Source organism: Hypanus sabinus, chromosome 29 (genome assembly GCF_030144855.1).
Source record: "Hypanus sabinus isolate sHypSab1 chromosome 29, sHypSab1.hap1, whole genome shotgun sequence".
Taxonomy (NCBI): Eukaryota; Metazoa; Chordata; class Chondrichthyes; order Myliobatiformes; family Dasyatidae; genus Hypanus; species Hypanus sabinus.
Genome location: NC_082734.1, coordinates 10,571,873 through 10,596,085, shown reverse-complemented (window position 1 = coordinate 10,596,085; position 24,213 = coordinate 10,571,873). Strand labels below are relative to the sequence as shown.

The 24,213-nt window shown below is 43.7% G+C and overlaps 1 protein-coding gene across 1 annotated transcript in view; it reads right to left on the bottom strand.

Moving 5' to 3' along the window:
- Window positions 1–23,934, bottom strand: part of josd1 (Josephin domain containing 1) — a 42,679-nt gene extending 18,745 nt beyond the window's left edge. The window contains exon 1 of the mRNA XM_059953587.1: window positions 22,470–23,934. Coding sequence (XP_059809570.1) covers window positions 22,470–22,645 — 176 coding nt within the window. The 5' untranslated portion in view covers window positions 22,646–23,934. The remainder of the gene's footprint in view (window positions 1–22,469) is intronic.
- Window positions 23,935–24,213: the final 279 nt, after the last annotated feature.

The window sequence follows — 24,213 nt, the reverse complement described above, 5'->3', positions numbered from 1 at the left end:
CCGAAGTGCGTGGGGCTGCGAACTCCTCTCTGAATAAAAACCGTTTCAGAGGTAATTTTGTGTCTCTGGTGTTTTTCCTCAACTGAGCAGGTAACAGTTACAGGTTGACAATGAAGGCCAATACTTCAATTGTTACAGTAAAAATGATTACATACCCATTAATATGGGGCGGCAATGGTAGCATAGTGGTTAGCACAAAACTTTACAGTACCAGCAACCAGGGTTCAATTCTCACTGCTGCCTGTAAGGAGTTTGTATATTCTCTCTCTGACCATGGGGGGGGGGGGTCCTCCTACAGCCCAAAGACATACCAGTTGGTAGGTTAATTGGTCATTTGGTTAAAGCAGGATAGCTGGGTGGTTCAAAGGTCGAATTTAATGTTAGAGAAATATATACAATATACATCTTGAAATGCTTTTCCTTCACAAACATCCACGAAAACAGAGAAGTGCCCCAAAGAATGAACGACAGTTAAACGTGAGAACCCCAAAGTCCCCCCTCCCGCGCACAAGCGGTGTGGCGCGAAGGGCCTATTGTATCTCGATGGATAAATAAATAAATAAAGAAAATATAATGGGCACAGCAGCATTGGGAGAAGACCTGAATCAGCTGCTGAACAACAACAAACTACATGCCTTCAGTCTCCACCTACGATGCCCTGCTTTGATTACAAGGTCACATTATATTTGTTTTTACTTTTTTTAAGGTTTTATGTAAGGTATAAAAACTATCAGCATCATAGACTTGTTAGATTTTCGTCAGCGATGATCTTGGCAAACTCTATGAACTTCTCTGCTGCTTCGTGATCAGCAGACGCTTTTATCTCTAAAATTTTTTAAACCTTCAAAAACTTAATGCAGCACCTTTTCTTAAATGTCTGCAACCAGCCTGCTGAATATTCACAATTACTTTTAATTTTCAGTTCGTTGTGATAGATCTTCACTTGCTTAACAATCAACATGCAGTTAAGCAGTATACTCCAACACTGCTGAATGCATCTTTCAAAACATGATCAAGATCCTTAAGCAGCATTGTTCTATTTTTCACTTAACTTCTGTTCACTATGTTTGTGACATCACTTCTCAGAGACCTGTGCATTGCCTGGGAACCTTCTCAAGGTCTTAGGGAATTTTCCATTTGTGACGTCAGAGGTTTTGGATGTTTTGGATAAGGGGTGCTCAGATAGAAATTGCAACTATTACCAAAGAAATACAAGCAATTTCACAGCATTCCAGAGCCATGAAGAGCAAATGAAGTACTAACCCTAACCCTAATGCAGTCAAAATTGGAATGAATGAAAAGCCAGACTATTTGCAGACAACAATGTGACAAAAACTCTATCTGTATTTGAAAATGCTGTTGATTAAGGAATAACAGTGACCAAAACACCTGAGAGAACTTCCTTGTTTTTCTAGAACAGGGCTTATGGCAATCAGGGACAATGGATATGATCTGTTTATAGAGGGGGATTGGTAAATGCTCCAATCTCATATTTCCTGTCCTTCGCTCACCTAACATTATTTGAGAACTGCCGAGGTGATGTAAGGTGTCATATTAATAAATGTTATTTCTTTTCCAGAAGTTCAAAGCCAATTGATTATCAAAGTACACATGTGTCACCATATACCACCCTGAGATTCATTTTCTTGCATTCACAGTAGAACAAGGAAATACAACAGAATCACTACACAGTAAAAGAACTACACACAAACTGATAAACAATGTGTAAAAGACAAACTGCAAATACAAAAGATAATAAATAAATAAATCTGAGGACATGAGCTGCAGCTTCCTTGAAAGCAAGAGCACTTTCAGGTTTTAAGCACAAATGATCAGAATCAAGTTTAATATTACCAGCATATGTCATGAAATTTGTTTTTATGTGGCAGTTGGTAGTATTCATGTGCTCAATGCCCATTCAGATATCAGATGGCAGAGGGGAGGAAGCTGTTGCTGAATTGTTGAGTGTGCGCTTTCAGGCTCCAGCACCTCCTTCCCTGATGGTTACAATGAAAAAGGGGCACATCTTGGGTGTTGGGGGTCCTTAATGATGGATAGCACCTTTTTGAGGCATTGACCTTCCACCACAGCAGGCGGTAACGCAGCCAGTTAGAATGCTCTCCACAGTACTTCCGAAGAAATTTGTGAGTGCCTTTGGTGACATACCGGATCTCAAATTCCTAATGAAGTATAACTGCTGTTGTACCTTCTTTGTAACTGCATCAATATGTTGGTTCCAGGATAGATCCTCAGAGATGCTGACACCTAGGAACTTGAAAGCATTTTCTGGTGAAGAATTATGTGCTCACCTAAAGATCATTCCACTCCACCAAACATTATAACCATTGCTTAGTGAAAATTAGTTTCAGAGATACATCCTGTCTTAGGAACGCATAGCAGGAACTTTAGCAAATTGAATTTGGAGAAACTGTTTCCAGAAAGGGACAATCTAAAATCAGAAGGTACAATTTGAAATAATTGGTAGAAGATCTACACAAGAGAGGATTTTTTTTAAAACAGAAAATTGTTGTGAACTAGCTTTCAATGACTTAATTCACTTAATAACTTTTAAAAGACAATCAGACAAATTTCAAGGGGGAATATTATAGGGTTTTAGGAACCACATGGAGAGTTCTTCAGAAGAGATGGTATATGCAAAATGGGCTGAATTGCCTGCTTTTTGCATGGTTCTGTGATTTTAATTGCAGTGGGACACAGCATCTGGATGCAATCTGAATATAGCTCTGAGATGCGGCATAAAAAGATAAAACAGATTTTGAAAGTGGTTTCCAAATTCCGAGTGCTTTTTCTTAAACCGTGTGTGTAGATAAATAGCAAAAAGAACACCAGAATGCAGGCTGAAAACCCCTGCTCCAGCTCTGCTGGACACAACCACCATTTATTAAAGGATCACCATATCTGTGCAAGCGACTAGAAATTGAGACACTCTGGCTATTCATCATCATGTGCCATTTCGTATGATGTAGACAATCATGGTCTCATGGCTATGATTGTTCTTGGCCAATTTCTACAGAAGTAGTTTTCTGTTGCCTTCTTCTGGGCAGTGTCTTTACAAGACACGTGGTCACAGCCATTATCAACACTCTTCAGAGACTATCTGCCTGGCATCAGTGGTCGCATAAGCAGGACTTGTGATCTGCACCAGCTGCTCATACGACTGTCCACCACCTGCTCCCATGGCTTTACATGACCCTGAACGGTGGGGTGGGATGGGTGTACTAAGCAGGTGCTACACCTTGCCCAGGGGTGATCCACAGACTAGCAGAGGTTATTTCTAAACTTAAATTATAAATTGCACAACTGAGCCATCCCTTCGAGAGACTGGGACTGATCTACGACCAGATCATTCACCATCAATACCACCTGAATAGGAGAAGCAGAGGGGGAGTGGGGGGGGGGGGGGCGGAGTTCTAACATTTTAACTGCCACTCATTCTTTGGGGCTGTCTTCTATTTTTGTGGATGTCTGTGAAGAAAAAGAATTTCAGGATGTAGAGCGTATACATTTCTGAGATTAAGTGGAATTATTGAAGTATCCTCCCACTTATCAAAGCTGCCTTGGCCTTCAATGTCAAGATTTCACGCACCACAGCAATACACACACACAGAATGCTAGCTGAACTCAGCATTCGGGCAGCATTTATGGAAATAAATAAACAGCCGGTTTCAGTCTGAGACCCTTCATCAAACTTGCTCATGACGTACCTCCACCCCAGCTGGCAGAGTTGGTAATAGTGCAACTTGTGACTTGTCCATCAAAAGTAGCTGAAAATAAATTCTTACAGCCCAGTGGTTTGGGCGTTTTTTCTTTCTCCCAAGTGCTTATGTCTTAATGACATGGCATTACCTCACAAACGAGCCACCAGATTAACTTGCGGGATCTTATTATGACTGACCTGTGTGTGGGTGTTATGTCTCTCTTTGAATGGTTTGCACGCTTTTCATCTGTGCTGGACTGAACATCGAGCTAACAACTTGGCCTCGTAAAAAAATCAAATGCTGAAGTAATGGAAAATTTGCCACCCAAAGCATCACAGGGTGCGGAGAGGAACTTAAAAAATTGCCAGAAGCACGATAGAGTAAAAGTAAAATGGTATTTTTTTTCTTGACACAGTGGGTTAACAACACTGTTCATACCAGCACGAAACCTTCGAGATTTGTGGCTGTCAACATTTTAGCCATGGGAGCATCTCACCTCCTCACAGAACCACTAAGCGTGCTAACAGACTGTTTAACCCAATTCATCTCCACCGGGGACTCACAACTCTTTTTCATGCCATGGGCCAACACCATTAAACAAGGGGTCTGTGGACCCCAGGTTGGGAACCTCTGATCTACACTGATCACTGAGCACCTTCCTGTATCAATCCCATCATCCGGCACTTGGCTCATAGCCCCCTGCGTCTACATGATTCAAGTGTCCACTTGCACAATTCCGAAATGCCCCAGATGCAAACACTTTCTCAGGTTCTGCGTTCCATGTACCCACCACTCAGGGTGCCGCAGGACCCCTCAAACCCCCACTCAGTCTCTTCCTCTTGACCCTAAACCAATCTCCTCTATCCTTACCTACCTTTGACATGGGAAGTATTTTCTACAGTCCACTCCATCTATACCCCTCATTATTTTATACAGCTCAGTCATATTCCTTCTCAATATCCTCCGCTCCAGGAAGAGAAGATAGAGTTTCTCAAGCCTCTCCTAGTAACTGAACTGTTCCATCCCAGGAGTCATCTCGATGAACCTGAAGATTCTGTAGATGTTGGAAACTTCAGGGGTGCGTGCTTAGCCCACTGCTCTGCACTCTATATATGCATGACTGTGTGGCTAACCATAGCTCAAATACCATCTATAAATTTGCTGACGATACAGCCATTGTTGGTAGAATATCAGGTGGTGACGAGAGGGCGTACAGGAGTGAGGTATGCCAGCTAGTGGAGTGGTGCCGCAGCAACAACCTGGCATTCAATGTCAGTAAGACGAAAGAGCTGATTGTGGACTTCAGGAAGGGTAAGACAATGGAACACATACCAATCCTCAGGGGGATCAGAAGCAGAGAGAGTGAGTAAGAGTGTCAAGATCTCTGAGGATCTAACCTGGTCTCAACATATCATTGTATTATAAAGAAGGCAAGACAGTGGCTATACTTCATTAGGAATTTGAAGAGATTTGGCATTTCAACAAATACACTCAAAGACTTCTATAGATGTCCCATGGAGAGCATTCTGACAGGCTGCATCACTGTCTGGTATGGAGGGACTACTGCACAGGACCGAAAGAAGCTGCAGAGGGTTATATATCTAGTCAGCTCCATCTTGGGTACGAGCCTACAATGCACCCAGGACATCTTCAAGGAGCAGTATCTCAGAAAGGCAGTGTCCATTATTCAGGACCTCCAGCACCCGGGGCATACCCTTTTTTCACTGTTACCATCAGGTAGGAGGTACAGAAGCCTGAAGGCACACACTCAGTGATTCAGAAACAGCTTTTTCCTCTCTGCCATCTGATTCTTAAATGGACATTGAACCCCTTCAACACTCACTTTTAAAAATATACAGTATTTCTGCTTTTGCACTTTTTTAAAATCTATTCAACATAAGTATACTGCAATTCATTTATTTATTATTACTATTTTAATTTTTATTCTCTTATATATGTAATGTATTGAACTGCTGCTGCTAAGTTAGCAAATTTCACGTCACATGCTGGTGACAATAAACCTGATTCTGAAATCCAGAGCACACATACCCGAAATGCTGGAGGAAATCTGGAGATCAGGCAACAACCATGGAGGGAAATGAAAGTCGACGTTTCGGGCCAAGACCCTTCATTAGCACTGGACTGGACGGGGGGTGGGGGTGGGTAAGGCCAGGATAAGGTGGTGGGTGGGGAAGGAGTACCAGCTGGGATGTGATGGGTGAAACTGTGTGAGGGGGGAGGTTGATTGGTGAATCTTCTCTGCATCCACATCACCATTATCACATCCTTCCCACACTTTGGTGAGCAGAACTGCATGCTAAGATCTGACCAAGTTGGAGAATAACCTCATACTTCTTTATTCAGTGCTCTAATGAAAGCCAGTATCTCATCAGCCTTCCTAACCACACTGTCTTTTTCACATTTTCTCATCTCTACTGAAGTTTCTTTATCTACTCATCTCAAGCCAATGAAAATCAGGCACAATGATTTCCTCTGGATGAGAAACTGGTGCCCAAACCCTCTTCACATAAAAACATTGTAGAGATTGGCGCTAAATGACTCAATCCCCATTTTCTGAAGATTATTTTGAGTGGGCTGAATCAGAAGGCTGTGGTCCAAGTCACACACAGGAATTGGCCAACTCACATAAATAGCAGGACAGGCTGATGGCTGTTTTCAGTGAGATTAAGCAATGAGGAACATGAGAAAGTCTACAGATGCTGGAAATCCAAAGCAGCACATACAAAATGATGGAGGAGCTCAGCAGGTCAGGCTGTGTTTATGGAAATGGACAGTCAATGTTTCAGGCTGAGACCCTTCTTCAGGACTGAGAAGGGGGAAGGTGCCAGTATTTGGGGGGGGGGGGGGGGAGAGAAGAGGCTAGCTGGAAGGTGATGGGTGAAGTCAGGTGAGTGAAAAAGGATCAAGGGCTGGAGAAGGAGTCTGATAGGAAAGAGGACCATAGGAGAAGGGGACCCGGGGGAAGTAATAGACAGGTGAGGTCAGAGTGGAGAATGGGGTGGGGGGGGGGGGAAGAGAGGGTGAAATTTGTTTACCGGAAGGAGAAATCAATATTCATACCATCAGGTTGGAAGGTACCCAGACAGTACCCAGTGTTGCTCCTCCACTCTGAGGGTCTGGACAGACACATTAGAATGGGAATGGGAATTAAAATGTTTGGCCACCAGGAAGTCCCAGAGGCAGATGGTGCAGAAGCACTGGTTGCTGCTCTGGTGATTTCAAACGGACACCAGAAGGTTCCGTGCCACCAATATTCTGGCCAAGTAGCATCAGAAACAGAATGTCTCCCCTTTTGCCTCCCTCAGCTGGCACCATTAAGGATATAACAGCAAATACTTGTTGCAGGGCAAGCAGCTGTCATTTGGCCATTAGTTTGGTGCACAGCAACCCCCATCATGTCCAATTCCTATTCTCGTTTCCCTGTAGTCCTGTGACTTGGACTCTCGTACACATTTTGGGGTTAAAACGTATAGCGAACATTGACTTTAGCAACCAACCTTCAGCTCTGAATATGGATTGTAGATGAAATTTAAAATGCAGCTTGGAACAGGAAACATCCAATTGAGATGTCTGCATATGTGTGAAAGCAATCAACACGCCACTGCATGAATACAACTCCAAGACTACAGTAATAAACACTTACTTTGGGTGTGCTGGTGGGAAGACCAGGGCATTTGAAAACGACATGTAAAGAAGCATAATGAGGGCAATGTAACTATAGAAATTGTCCTGCCACACATATAACAATGTGTGCTGTAATACTGGGTCAGACTCACTCTCCCCCCTCCCTGTAATTTATTGTAGCAAATTAACTTATTAGCACATCTTTGGAATATGGGAAGAAACTGGCACACCTAGGGAAAATCTAAATGGTGGCAGAGAGGACATGCAAACTCCACACAGAGAGTGCCACATCCCCTCCCCCCCCCCACCAAATGTGTTCAGGGCAACCAAATTCTCTAGCAAGATCATGCCACTGCAAATTATTACAAGGAAACTTAAGAATTTCTGAGATGTGTAACTAGGTTCCACAACAACACAAATCTATTCAGCTTATTTTTCTAAGGGAAACAGCCACTGATGCTGATGATGTGGAAGAAAGCCTCTGCATCCATGGCAACTCTAGTCTTATCCTACCTTTCAGTTCGTGGCCATTGTGCCTTTTAAATTTCTGTGCCAACCACTGCTTCAGGATCTAGGCTCCAGGCACAGGAGCACACGTAATCATGGATCTGACATAAACTTGACATGCTTTTAAAGGTCTCTGTTAACCAGATATACAAATAATAGATGAAGCCTCACTCAAAACCCTCTTTGCTATGATATAATCAAGTAGTACAGTTTACACCCTTTCCGAGTACATCAGCACAAGCTACGTCAATCTCTTCTCATTGTAAGTGACTGCACTGTTCTTTGTAACGTCATAAATCCAGATAGCATGCAGCAATCAAAGGCACGGCTGGTCTGAAAGATTGCTTTGATAACCGCCACGGGATCATTTTCAGAATATGGAATTGAATTATACAAACACTGATAAGCGCCTTCTGCTTCACGCTGCAGTTCACTGTTGTCACCATAGCAACAGCTCAACTGCCTTTAGTACTATTGTTTGTTTCAGCTTTCCTGGTTGAGATGCTTTGTGACCGCATCAGGTAAGCTCCCAACCAGATCAAGGAAGAGTGAGACAAAACCCTCTCTTAGAGATGAGATGCTTTATAACTGCATCAAGTAACCTTCCCAACCATAGAACGTTACAGCACAGAAACAGGCCTTTTGGCCCTTCTTGGCTGCGCCACTGACCTGCAACTGGGCCATATCCCTCCAAACCCCTCTCATCCATATACCTGTCCAAGTTTTTCTTAAATGTCAAAAGTGAGCCCACATTCGCCACTTCATCCAGATCAAGGAACAGCGAGACAAAACCCCTCTCTTAGAGAGGAAACATTTTGTGACCACATCAAGTGAGCTCCCCCAACTAGATTAAGGAAGAGAGACACAATGCCTCATCCCTCTCTAGGTCCCAAGACAGAAGAGCTAAACATAATCTGAGAAATTATATTCAGACTGGCTGTGAGAATGGAGAGAGTTCACAAGTTTAATGTAGGAAAAACTCAGCAATACTAAATACAGAGGATCAATGCAAAACATAACTAGAAACAGACAATCTGGATTTCAGAAAGTTATGTTTGATGACGCTAACAGGTCCTTTGAGAAGTTACAGACTGGAGACACACATTGGATCTTCAGACACGGACTTCAAAGAGGAATCTCACAGGTTACAAGACCCTCCAAGAAAAATGCACAAAAAAAATAAGATTAGAAGAGAGGAATTGTCAGCACAGTCCTCCATTCTGTGATGGTTCCTGCTCAGACCACAAATTAAAATATTAATACAGGCAGTTAATAAAAGCAAAGTAAACAATTCCAAGGTTCAAAGTAGGAGGAGCTAGAGATAGGGTGGTGGAATAAACAAGAGTAAATCACAAAGTTTGCAGAGCTTACAGAAAACAATACATCTGGCTTCCACATCACCCCATCTACCAATAGACCTGAAAACTCTCCCCTTTCAAGTGTTTTCCCTGCATCCTTTTTGATGCTAAAATTGAATTAAATACACTACTATCCAGACAGAGCATCTTAGACCACAGCCATTCAGTGCATTAAAAAATTCTTCAGTCACCTTCATTCTCAAGACCACTGCCAATGTGAATTGCTTTTATCCCGGGACTAAAAACTTGGTGGTTCTAAGTGTATGCATCAGATCCTTTTGCAAACTCAACTGTAAGAAGAATAATCCCAACTTCTCCAATCTATTCCCATTCAAAATCCCAGGAAATCACTCCAGTAAATCTTTTCTGCAGCTTTCCCAAAGCTCTTATATCCACGAATGGCCCCACAAACGAACACAATAAACCACTTTGGTCTGAATGAGCAGCTTAAGAAGATTCATTGTCACTTCCAAGCCTTGTACCCAAAACACTGGCGTATGTATAACCCTCAGGAAACCATATGCCAGTACCTTGATCTGCTCTGCCACTTTCAATGAATTAGGCATAAAAGCCCCCAGAATTCCCGGTTCCTGTATCCATTTTATAAACATTCCTATCAAAATTGAACACGTTGTATTTTACATAACTAAATTTAATCTACCCATTCCACAACTCAGGTGTTTCCTTAAAGTACAGCAACACAAGCGCCTAGTTCTGTGCCACCACGCAACCTACCGGCTCACTTTCAAGGACTCTACAATTCAAGCTCTCAGTATTATTCATTCACCTTTTTTTTTAAAAATCATGTGCACAATTTGTCTTCTTTTGAACATTGGTTGTTTGTCAGTCTTTGTTTGTGTGTAGTTTTTTTCATAAAAATCAATGGTACTACTTTATTTTTTATGTAAATGTCTGTAAGAAATAGGGGGAGGGGTTGCTGCCCAAAGGGCCTTCTCTATGTTATATCTCTAAATCAGAGGTTCCCAACCTTTTTATGCCAAGGACCAATACCATTAAGCAAGGGGTCCGTGGAATTAAATTGAATCATAATTTAGTATATGGTGACATACATGTACTTTGATAATAATAGACAATAGGTGGAGTAGGCCATTTGGCCCTTCTAGCCAGCACCACCATACACTGTGATCATGGCTGATCATACACAATCAGTACCCCGTTCCTGCCCTCTCCCCGTATCCCTTGACCCCACTATCTATAAGAACTCCATCTAACTCTCTCTTGAAAGCATCCAGAGACTTGGCCTCCTCTGCCTTCTGGGGCAGAGCACTCCACATATCCACCACTCTCTGGGTGAAAAAGTTTTTCCGCATCTCTGTTCTAAATGGCCTACCCCTTATTCTTAAATAAGCTTACTTTGAAATTCTAAAATCTGCACACCTAGTCAGTAATTGCTCTAATACCAACCCCAGGAAACTCCACTCATTCTATACGTCAAGTAAACTCTTTAATTACTCATACTTCCTGTCACCCAGCTTGTTTTCTATCCACAATGCTACCTTTCGTTTACACCTTGCCCCACCCTACCATCAAGGCTAAATTTCTACAGAGGCTAAATCTCACAAATTTTGACAGATGCATTCTAATGGACTGCATCACTGTTTGGTATGTTGGGTGGGGTGGGGGGGTAGGGGAGTCAATGCACAGGATTTAAGTAAGCTGCAGTGCTGTAAAAATAGCCATCTCCATCATGGGCACTAGTCTCTGTAATAATGAGGACATCGTCAAAGAACGATGCCTCTGAAAGACAGCGCCCGTCATTGAGGACCTCCATCACTCAGGACATGCCCTCTTCTCATTGCTACCATCAGGAAGGAGGTACAGGAGCCTGAAGGACAGGAACAGCTTCTTCCCCTCTGCCATCTGATTTCTGAATGGACATCAAACCCATAAACATAACGTCACTACTTCCCTTTTGTTATTATTGGGGTTTTTTTTTTGCAGTCTATTATTATGCATTGCATTGTACCTCTACTGCAAAGTTGACAAATTTCACAAATTATGCTGTTGATATTTAACTCTATTCTGACTCTGGGGAACTGACTGCTCTGTAATGGTTTTACCCAGAATTTTGAACAAAAATATACTCTTGAAGACTCCACAGCTCTCGAAACACTTTTGCACTCATAGATGTTTGGACAGTCCCTCTAGAATTTCCTCCCTTACTTCCATGAGAAACCCAAGGTGCATCCCACCTGGACCAGGTGATTGATCAGCTTTGAGGACAGTTATCCCTCCCAGTTTGTCCCTTTTATTAATTTTCAGCCAAATGAAAATCTCAAGAATATCTTCCTTTGCTGAAATTCCCACATTTTCCTTACTGAAGACTGAAGTAAATTATTCATTTGCTACCTCAGCCATCTGCCTTTATGGGTAGATTTACACTCAGTGGCCACTTTACTAGGAACACCTGCTCGTTAATGCAAATATCTGATCAGCCAATCATGTGGCAGCAACTCAATGCACAAAAGCATGCAGATGTGGTCAAAGAGGTTCAGCTGTTATTCGGAATGGGGGAAGAAATGTGATCTAAGTGACTTCGACTGGAATGATTGTTGGTGCCAGACAGGGTGGTTTGAGTAACTCAGGAACTGTTTTATCATCTGGGGTTTTCGCTCAGAACTATCTAGAGTTTACAAAGAATGCTGTGGAAGAAGAGCAAAAAACCATAACCAATGTCAGCTCTGTGGGCAAAGATGCTTTGTTAATGAGGGGGTGGGGTCAGAGGATAATGGCCAGACTGATTCATGCTGACAGGAAGGTGACAGTAACTCAAATAACCACGCGTTGCAACAGTGGTGTGCCAAAGAACATTTCTGAACACGCATGTTGAACCTTAAAGTGGATAGGCTAGAGCAGAAGACCATTAATAAACACAGTGGCCACTTGATTAAGTATAGCAGATAGCTCATAAAGTGGCCACTGAGTGTTTTCTAGTCTTTGTACAGTCCCACCTCTCCTCTTTCAACATTTCAGCTCATATAATTGTAGAATATTTTTGGGATCTTGTTTAATTCTCTCTGCCTCTCATTTCCTCTTTTTACATCCACTCTGAGTGTTCTGCAATGAGGTTGGTTCACACAAATTTAGACGCCATGGTATCTGTCATTTCTTCTTTTACCAGTTGCACTTTACTCTATCTTTTTGACACCCAGAGAGTTCTGGTTTTAATGTTTCTATACTTCTTCCATATGGGACTGTAGCTAAAACATCTCCACCACATAAAGGCGTCAACTGTTCAATTAAGAATTTACCTTTAACTGAGGGTTAAAGATTGGAGCGACTGAGCTTGTATATACTGGAATTTAGAAAGATGAGAGGGGATTTGATTGAAACATATAAAATTATTAAGGGATTAGACACGCTAGAAGCAGGAAACACGTTTCCGATGTTGGGGGAAGTCCAGAATCAGAGGCCACAGTTTAAGAATAAGGGGTAGGCCATTTAGAAATGAGTTCAAGAAAAACTTTTTCACCCAGGGAGTTGTGGATCTATGGAATGCTCTGCCTCAGAAGGCAGTGGGGGCCAATTATCTGGATGCTTTCAAGAAAGATAGAGCTCTTAAAGATAGCGGAATCAAGGGATATGGAACGGGGTACTGATTATGGATGATCAGCCATGATCACATTGAATGGCAGTACTGGCTCAAAGGGCCGAATGGCCTACTCCTGCACCTATTGTCTATTGGTTAATTCAAATTTATCTGGATCAAAATATAACTCCTTCCAATTGTCTACAGTTACCTTTGAGTGACCCACACCTTTTTCCGTAGTTATTCTGAAGCCCATTGATCATGATCGCTGTTTCCTATATGCTCCCCACTTCATTTTGTGGTTACTCTCCCAGAAATGTTTGTCAGCAAGACCAAAGGACTAATTGTGGACTTCAGAACGGGCAAGACGAGGGAATACACACCAGTCCTCAAAGGGGTCAGATGTCGAAAGAGTGAGCAATTTCAAGTTCCTGGGAGTCAATATATCTGGCACAACGTATCAATGAAGCTACAGAAGGCATGACAACCCTAACCCTATATTTCATTGGGAGTTTGAGGAGATTTGGTATGTCACCAAAAAAACTCAAATATTTCTACAGATGTACCCTGAAGAGTATTCTGACTGGCTGCATTACTGTCTGGTACAGGGGGGTGGGGAGCTACTGCACAGTATCGAAATAAGTTTCAGAGAGGTGTACATTGAGTCAGCTCCATCATGGGCAATAGCCTCTGTAGTATCCAGAACATCTACAAGGAGCAATGCCTCAAAAAGGCAGCATCCATCATTAAGGACCCCCATCACTCAGGGCTTGTCTTGTTCTCATTACTACATCAGGAAGGAGGTACAGGAGCCTGAAGGCACACACCCAACAATTTAGGTACAGCTTCTTTCCTTCTGCCAACCAATTTTGAATGGATGTTGAACTCATGAACACTATCTCATAATTTTTTTAATTTTTATACTACTTAATTAACTGTTAAATCTATATTTACTGTAATTCAGTTTTTTTCCTATTATTGTCTTGCGTTGCTGCCGCAAAGACAACAAATTTCACAACATATGCTAGTGATTTTAAAACCTGATTCTTATTTGGGATTCCGTTTTGGTCCAAAAACCCAACAAGAAAATTCTCTTGAACACACCAGAAATTCTACTCCACTTGCCCCTTGTTATGCTTGTGACGGATAGCTGAAGTTCATTAATACTCTGACTTTTGCACATCTCTGCAGTTTTCTAAAGATTGAAGGTTAGTTTTATTTGTAAACTAAAGAATCAAAACACAGTGAAATGCACTGTTTTGACATAACCATCAGCATAGTCTGAGAATTGTGCTGTGGATGTCCGCGCCAGCACAGCGTGCCCACAACTCACTAACCCTAACGCTTTGGAGTGTGGGAGGAAACTGAAGATCCAGAAGACAATCCATGCGGTTGTGGAGGGAACCTACAAACTCCTTACAGACAGCGGCGGGATTTGAACCCTGATTGGTGATCGCTGGTGCTGTAAAGTAATCGCAATAAATGCTAAGCTACCGTGCCCCTGCGAACTCGATAATCTACTTCATTCTCAGCAGTTGGGAATTTCACCAGCCTGTTTCCTTTCAGTCTATTATTATTCCCTTCACTATTCACTCTGCCTCCAAGATTTGTGTCATTACAAATATAGAACAGAAACGTCTCAGTATAATTGTTCCTCTATTGTTTCTCCATTCTAAACACACAGATTGAATCCTTGATTGCTCCAGGACATCCTCTCTCCAGCTCTACAGTATTCTCAAGTAATACCACTACGCCCACTTCTTCCTTCCCCACCGTTTGCTGAACAACGTGTATACAAAAATATTTAGAAACCATGATGTTCTTTTTAGCCAGTTCTTTGTTATTGCGAGTGTTGTAACCTCATATGGTAAATTGCCTCTGCAACTTCCCAATCTTGTTTAATACAGCTCTTACTACTACAGTGCCTTCACTGTAAATAGATCTCCAATCTCCTTGCTCTATCAAAAAGCTTCCAATTTCTTGTTGCCCTCTTCTAATCCTATCTTCCTCTGTGTAGGCCCCTGCAAAATTAGCTTAAGCAACTCCCAATGCCCATCCTGTGAGGACATTGCATCTCCAAAGAGCTGGACTAATCAGTCTGGCTTATGTAGGATCCATCAGTCTTCACTCTTTTTGGTTGCTGTCTGCGCAATTTGCTGGGTTTGTTTTTTGTGCCAGGGGAAGGGGTTTGATGTTTTTCTTTGACTGGGTTCCATGGTTTTCTTTGTTTCACAAAGGCATATGGGGAGGACAAATCTCCAGGTTGTATACTGCATATATAATTTTATAATAGATATACTTGGACTCTTTGAAGCAGCCTGAGTTCTGGTCCCTGTGTTCCAGAAATACAAATCACTCCCTCATGGACTAGCTCTCCCACTGCAGATAACCGTGTTAGCCTCTGGCTTTCAAGTCCCATTTCTTTCTCAATCCTCAAAGATTACATGCCAGATCTTAATTTTTTTTCTACCTATGGAGATGGTACTGAAGTGGACATTCTTCATCTGGCAATTCTGCTGTGGTGGTTTGCATATTCTCAAGCACACTCCGATATGGAGCACAGATTAAAAACCACAAGAAACAGAAGTAGATTTAGGCCAACAGGCCCCCATTGTGTCTGCTCTGCCATGCCATTATGGCTGATTTATTATCCCTCTCAACCCCATTCTCCTGCCTTCTTCCCATAACCTCTGATGCCCTGACTAGTTAAGAACCAATAACTTCTGCTTTAAATAAACCTAATGACTTGGCCACTACAGCAGTCTGTGGCAATGAATTCTAGATTCATCACCTTCTGGTCAAAGAAATTACTCCACACCTCTGTTCTAAAAGGACATTCTTCTATTCTGAGGCTGTGCCATCTGGTTCTGGACACCCCCACTACAGGAAACATCCTCTCTATGTCCATTCTACCTAAGCTTTTCAATATACGATTGGTTTCAATGAGTTTCCACCCTCATTCTTCTAAGCTCCAATGAATACAGGCCCAGGGTCATCAAATACTCCGCATACATTAACCTTGTGATTCCTGGAATAATTCTTGTAAATTATCTAGCATTCTTCAATGAGTTGGCTTGATCCCTACTGATTATTTTTGTAGCTTGTTGTGAAATGGAGACGCATCCAGCTGGTGCCTCGATCACAATGTGAAACATTGCCCTTTAACCAAGGAAATTTTTGCTGCACAAAACTCATAAGGTATAGATCATCCATTGTGTAAATGAAAGGGCTCTGTTCTCACGGATATCCTGTTAAAGAGGTGGATGATAAGTACTTTGTCAGTAAGGCTGTCAAAGGGTTGAAGGCAGGTGAATGGGGTTGAGAGGAATAATGTCAGCCATGATTGAACAGCGGAGGAGACTTTATATACCGAATGACAAAATTCTGCGCCAATTTCTCATGGTCTTATGGTTTAAACCTCGCAGCAAACTTCTGCAAATGTCTTTTTTTTTCTTTTTGGCTGTGATCCTGATTGGGACATCATCCCCTTACATTATTGCAAAAATATTCTTCGAAGTTTTGCTGAGAGATTTTTTTCTTTTACATCCATCAGTGTTGAGAATAGGGCCATGGCTGAGTACCTAACCTAAAATGTAGCAGCTCCAACAGCCAAAGCTTGTCTCTGCAGTGGATCTTGAATTGAAGAGCGGCAGGGGGATGGTGGGGTGGGGAAGTAGAGAATGAAACATGCCAAGTCTCAACCAACAATACTCTAGGACTAAATGCAAGATTTAGAGCAGGAGGCAAAGGCAAATGAGTTTGAAAAGGTTGATAGTGGTCGTGCAGTCAGAGATTGTGTCAATATTTGGATTGTTTTCCAGAGATAAATGGTTAAAGCAAAAAGAGAATAAAATATACATGAGAACTGATGGAGGTGTACAAGATACTAAGAAGCACAGATCAAGTGGGTAACCAAAGACTTTTTTTCCCCTAGGGGTGGAAAAGGCTAATACTACAGGACATAATTTTAAGGTGATTGGTGGAAAACATTGGAGAATATCAGAGGTAAGTTCTTTATACAGAGAGTGAAGAGGTAGTGGTAAAGCAGATAATTGGGAGCACTTAAGAAAATTAGACATATGGATGATAGAAAAATGGAGGGCTATGTAGGACGGAGGATTAGGTTCATCTGAGAGTCGGTTAAAAGGTCGGCACAACATTGTGGGCTGAAGAGCCTGTACTATGCTGTGGTGCTCTATGGATCCTACAAGCTGTGTGTGCATAATAAGACAAGGTAGCCCTGAGTACAGAATAACAAGGCTTTCAAAGAACATTCATTCATAATGTGCAAATTCATTATGACGTGAGCAATCACGGTCTGTCCATGACCATGATTGCTCTTGGCAAATTTTTCTACAGAAACGGTTTGCCATTGCCTTCTTCTGGGCAGTGTCTTTACAAGATGGGTGACCCCAGCCGTTATCAATACTCTTCAGAGAATGTCTGATGTCTGCCTGGTGTCTGTGGTTGCATAGCCAGGACTTATGATGTGCATCAGCTGCTCATACGACCATCCACCAGCTGCTCCCATGCCTTATGTGACCCTGACAGGGGGTGGGGGGGGGGGGCGAAGCAGGGGCTACACCTTGCCCAAGGGTGACCTGCAGGCGAGTGGAGGGGAGGAGCGCCTTACACCTTTGTTGGTAGCAATGCATCTCCACCACAAGAACATTAATCAAAATAAAGTGACCACCTAAAAATAAAAGGTTTCAGGAGTTAATAGATGTTTGGTTAAGCAGTTGGACTTATAGGCCTCAGGTAGAAATATAAGCAAATTCCAGAGTTTAGGGTTTTACCAAAATAAGGCAAACTGCCCATGTGGATATCTTTGCTAGAAAGGATTATTGCTGCTTGCAGGTTTATGGGGGTATAGTATTGCACTTGTTTTTCCATCAAGGGGGAAGGAAGATGTGTTGTTATGTGTACACATTAAAGAACTTCAGTTCCCAGTGCAAGGGGTTAACCTGGAATTGGAAACTACAATGGTGACCTGGTCATGCAGGCAAGAGTTGAGCAGCAGTTCAGTAATAAAATGCTCTAACGTAAACACACGCCATGTTTGTCTTTATTAAGAAAAATCACAACATGTTTGAAAGACATGATGTATATGCGATAATCTGAATTGTGAGGAATTCACAGAAGGTTCGACAGAGGGCACAGGAAGTTGCATATGGGGCATGACAAAGCCTGAAAGACCAGGAGATTAACTCTCAGGGTTCGGATGCTGGGAAGCAATGCTGTTCAAAGAATACGGGGTGGACAGGTGTCCAGGACAGAACCGGCTTGGCTGAGTTTGTCTATGAAAGCTGTAGGTTGGGAAGCCATTCAAGATTGCGTCAAGAGTCAGTGGAATGTGAGCTTCAATAACAGATGGGTCGAGGCTGGACATGGAATGACGTGCTGATGAAAGGTGGCAGACTTCCTGATGTACAATTAGGATGACAACTCATGTGCAAAATGAATGCCAAGCCTTGCTGGCCCAGTCAAACTGTGGAGAGGATGTTTCTTATAGTGGGGGAGTCCAGGAGGGGAGGGCACAGCTTCAGAATATGAGGACATCCCCTTTAGAACAGAGATGAGGAAGAATTTCATTGGCCAGGGGGTTGTGAATCTGTGGAATTCATTGCCACAGGCAGCTGTGGAGGTAAAGTCATTGAGTATATTTAAAGCAGAGGTTAATAGGTTCTTGATTAGTCAGGGCTTCAAAAGGCTATGGGATAAAAACAGGAGAATGGGTTGAGAGGGATAATGATGGACTGGCTGAGCACACTCGATGGGCTGAATAACCCAATTCTGCTCCTGTGTCTTATAGTCTTGAGGCTATTTCCTCATAATACTAAATTTAGGAGGCTGAGAGGCACAGGAATGACTATACCAACAAATCCCTCTTATCTAGTGACCGTTTAACCTATGGGCCGGTGCGTCTTTAGACTGTGTGAGGAGGTCGGGGCACCCGAGGAAGACACGCGCATTCCACAGGGAGAGCATACAGGCTCATGTTAGAGGCGCGTCGGAATCGTACTCCCAACGAGCGAGCTGTGGTAGCATCGCGCTGGCTGCAATGCTATCGTGGCACCAAGGTGGAGGTTAATAGGTTCCTGAGTAGTCAGGGCATGAAGGGATACAGGGAGAAGGCACAGGAGATTGGGACTGAGAGGGAAAATGGACAGCAGACTCGATGGACCAAATGGCCTAATTCTGCTCCTGTATCTTATGGTCTTATGTCACAAATACCAAGCTGACGTAGAGATATTTAACTATAAACAGGAGAAAGTACAGATGCTGGAAACCCAAAGCAACACACACAAAACACTGCAGGAACTCAGCAGGTCGGGCAGCATCTATGGAAATGAATGAACAATTGATGTTTCGGACCAAGGCCCTGCTTCAGTACTGGAAAGGAAGGGGGATAGCTGGGTGGTGCTATTCCTTTGCTGTTGCTGAGTCTAATTTCTGCAGCTTGCTCTTCAACAGAGTGCCTTCACTAACGCGGGTATGCAGGATTTAAGCAGTTATCTTCTCCTCGAGTAATCAAAGGCAGCCAATAGAAGCCTACACTCCCCCACCCTTCCATCCACAGCTAAAGACGTGCATATTTATCTAAAATTTCCTGTAATATAGGCCATTTGGCCTATCAAGTCAATGCATGTTCTCAGAGCAATATCCCGGGTATGAAGGAACAGCAAATCTTTGATGTTACAGGTGCTGTCTATGTGGAGTTTGCAGGGGCTTCCTGTGACCACGTGGGTTATCCCTGGCTGCTCGTGTTTCCTCTACATTGAAAAGACTTGGTGGTAAGGTAGTTGCAAATTGCCCCGGGGCAGGAAAAACAAAGGGGAGCTAATTGGCACATGAAAGAGAATAGTATCAGGAATAGTCTTGTTATGCTGGCATAGACCCAATGGGTTGAATGATCCCCTTCTCTGCTATGTGTAAAACAAAGGAAGGCCTTTTTGCAGAGGGGAAATCTTGGGGCTGCTGATTGATTAGACGGTGGGGATGGGATTGATGTGGAATTGAAGAAAAGCTTTTCCAGTGCAGGTCTGAACAAGATATAACAAGATTATGGGGCAGAAGTCCTTGCCACATTTAAAAAGGAGGCGCTGAATACTCAAGACCATAATCTGTGAGGCAATGAGGCGAGAGTTGGGTAGTGTGATTAATTATAAGGGCTGAACGAACACAAGGGGCCAAATGGTTTTCTTCCACACTGTCTTTTTCTATGATTTAAGATTGATGTTTACCCTGAGATACTGCTTCTCGTTCATTCCTCCTCTGGGGTGCCACAGTAGCGTGGCAGTTAGTGTGATGCTATTAGAACTCGGGGCATCAGAGTTCAGAGTTCAATTGTGATGCCAGCTGCAAGGAATCCGTACATCCCCACGAAAGCGCGGGTTTCCTCCGGGTGCTCTGGTTTCCTCCCACATTCCAGAGACATACCAGTTAGTAGCTTAACTGGTCATTGCAAATTGTCCTGTGATTAGGCTTGGGTTAAATAGGTGGGTTGCTGAGCAGTGTGGCTCGTTGGGCCAGAAGGGCTTGCTCCACGCTGTATCTTTAAATAGATATCGAGGGAAGGGGAGAGGGGAGGGAAAGGCAGCACAGGAATATGAACGGACACTGAGCACAGAGTGTGGAGAACAAAAAAACAAGGGACGGAGAAAAACAGGAAGTTGAAGAATTCCTTCTCTAAGCAATGCTCTGAGATGCCTTGGGTCATTGCTCTGTCACAGGCACCACTGTATTGTAGATTATAATTTGCTAAAAAGGAGGTGCTGGCAAACAGTCACAGGCAGAATAAGGGAGAATTAGAAGAGCAGCAAAGGGGTCAGATAATGGTAATCTGAACATGCTGGGAACGCTCTTCAGGTCAAACGGTATCAGTGGTGAGCAAGCAGAATCGGCATTTCATGAAATTTCCCAATGAAAGGTCATCAGCCTGGAACGTTATTTCTCCCTTTACAGATAGAATCAACCTTTAATTCCAACACTTTCTGATTTTATATATTATATTTGATTAGACACATTTCAGCCTTCTGGACCCAACAACGAATTCAACTACTCCAGGTAATCAGTCTCTCCAAGTCCTATGACTCATTTCCTGGGCTCAGTGTTTCTTTCCCATCTTCTCTGCTGGCAATTTCAGATTCACTGCTCATATTCAGCGCCACTTTTGTTATTCTAGTTATTCACCATCTCCTAGATCAGGGGTACCCAACCCAGGGTCCACAGACCCATTGGTTAATGACGGGTCCATAGCACAAAAAAGATAGAGCCTCCTTGTTCCAGCTGGACTATTACTACTTACAGTACATCATTCACTGTCTCCTGATCACACAATCAATATAATCTTTCATTCGCCCCATTCTTTTCTGCAAACTAACTTTTTTTTTCTTTTGATTCCAAATTCTGATGAAAGGTTAAACCAAATAAATACAAATCCTCTCGCCACACATACAGGGGAAGCATGGCAGCACAGGGATTAGTGTAACGCTATTACAGAGCTCCTTCCAAGAGCAGCTTGTTGTTGGGTTTGGAGGCTTGCGTGCCTCAGTGAGTGGTTGATGGTTTCCATAACAATTGCCTGTCACCGGGCTGTATCCCCACACAGAAAGTAAATAAATGTGTCTGCACACCCAACACTTTTGGCTTTTAATTCTAATTCTTTGCATCAGCAGTATTTTGCTTTCACTTCCTCGTGCGCTGTAACTTGCTTTTGTAACGTCACTGGAATGACAAAGCAACGCGCGCACACACACTCAGCAGGCCAGGCAGCAACTGTGGGAATGAATAAACAGTCGATGCTTCAGCCGAAATGCTTCTTCAGGTCTGAGAAGGAGGAGGGGGAGATGCCAGAATAAAAAGGTGGGGAGGGGAAAAAGGCTAGCTGGAAGGTGATAGGTGGGTGAGAAAGGTAAAAGTCTGGAGAGGAAGGAATCTGATAGGAGAGTGGACTGTAGGAGAAAGGGGAGGGGGACCATAGAGAAGTGACAGGCGGGTGAGGAGAGCTAAAAGGCCAGAGTGGGGAATAAGACAAGAGGAGGGAGGGGGAAGGATTTTTTTTAAACCGGCAGGAGAAATCAACTCTCATGCTATCAGTTTGGGGCTACCCAGACGGAGTACAAGGTCCTCCACCCCCAGGGTGACCTCATCTTGCACAAATGGTGGGATCATGGACTGACAGGTCGCAATGGAAATAGGAACCAGAATTAAAATGCTTGGCCAACGGGAAGTTTCACTTCTGGCGGACGGAGTGCAGGTGCTCCACGTTGAAATGTACCATGCGTTGATTGGGGGTGGCGGGGTGTGGGGGAAGAAAATGACTTGAATTTTTTTTAAACACCTTTTGAACACTTTCAAGACAAACCAAAACAACTTTAACTCAGAGAGGACTACTGAAGTTCAATCCACATGAGAACTGCATGATTAGGAGCTCTTCAACATCTGGAATCTGGGTTAATTTCCCCCCCCCCCCCAAAAAAAGGCAGCACTTTTCAGCAGAATCCTTTCAAATTACACCAGGAGAGTACAAAGCACATTTTTGGAATGTAATTTGAACCCACTATCTTCAGCCTCTCAGCTTCCCACCGGGTAATGGTCAATCTGAAGCATAATCATTACAACAACTGCACAATTTAATCTACATACAAACAGGATTCAGACACATCCCCTCCCTCCTGTTTCAAGTACCTCTGAAAAATCTCCTGCAGCGTCTCACGGGTGAATGCCCTCCCATCCTGGAAGACATTGTTGAGAGCATGTAGTGCGCACAGCTCCCTTCTCTGCTTCTCATGGTAAATCAAAGTGGGCGGCTGTACTTCGGAGTCCAGTTTTAACTTGTCTCCTTTCCAGGGGACACAGCTCATTTTTCAGTTCGGTAAAGCGAACTGTCTGAAGGGTAGCCAAACTTCAAGGAAAGGTACACCCCAACCTCAGTTCACATTCCAGGACCCTTATAGTCATGTTAAGACTTCTGAGCAGGTACACTGATTATCTTCACAATTCCACAGCACTCAGTCAAAAGCTGAGACATTCAAAATCTCGTCATGGTGACTTCCTTGTTCGTAAAAAATATACCGCACGACTCCAATGAAGAAAGGTCATAAATTATAGAATCTTCTAAGGACACTTTCCTCCAACAAACAGAAAGCTTAAGACGGAAGTCAGTATTTTGTTCCCAGCAGGTTAGCCATTCCAATGTTGTATCTATAATCTCTCAATAAGGCTTTTGTTGCGAGAATATTCTTAGTTGCAGAGGGATCTGTCTTTCTTGTTGCATTCTTCTCAGATGTTTAGACCATCCCTTTGGTCGACCTCGTAGCTTCTGTGCTTGTTCCTGTGGTTGACATGCCCAGGTATATCAACAGGGTCTTCCAGATAGCCTCAACTCACCCTGGGACTCCACCTCCTCCACTGTAAAAACAACACTATGTTTCCCCTCTGCTCTGGGACCCAAACAGGGATCACTAACTGCGAAGAATGTTCTGGAACTGCCCACTCCCCTGGCGATTACTCTTGGGATCTCCCTCCACATCAGAACACCACCCCCTCCCCTGGTGATCACGCTGGGGACCCCTTGGGAATTGCAACTCCTAGCTTCTCCTCCCTGGGAATCTCGCTATCGCTTGGGGATCAGTCACTCCGTGGACCCCACTCTCACCATAAATTAGGCGGTGGTGGACCCACGACACTCCCCTGGGAATCAACCGGGGCCCCCCACTCTCCCCTGGGTTCGCTGGGGGAGGGCACCTCACTCTCCGCTGGGCAACAGTCACTCTTCCCTCAGGTTTCACTCCCCGACCCTCCTGTCCTTGGAATCACGATAGGACCCTGCTTTGTTCCGTGTACGGCCACACTGGGAACCCTCAGTCCTTAACCTTGGGACGCACAATAGGGTCCCTGCCGTTACCCTGCGCCTTAGAATCCACCAGTGTGTTCCTGGAGTCGCTCTGTGCCCTGGGATCCTCCTGTGCGCTGTCCGGGGCTACGGCAGCGCAGACTCCAGCCGACCCCAGGCCGCCGGCCAGTCAGAGCCCACGCACCGACCTGCCGCCGCCTCAGAAGGCAAAGGACCGAGCCCCGCAGTCCGCCGAGCGAAACCCACACCAACAGCCCGAGACAACAGGCGCCGCGCCACCGCCGCCTGCGCACTACGTCAGCCCCACACACGGTCGCGCTGACGTCAGCCGGTCATCGCGGCACCAATCGCGTCGACGTCATCACGCCGACAGCCAGACTCCCGCCCCCACCTGGCTCTCTTTGGTATCGCTGTTTATTTGATAAAAGCTTCGGCCAACTAACATATGCAAAACGCAGCAGAGAAGTAATAAACATTTTAGCTGCTATTTGAACAGCTGCCAGTGGCTTCTAACAATGACAACGACTTTCCTCTTATGTAGCAACTTTCAAACACCAATAAAAAGAATGGCTGTGA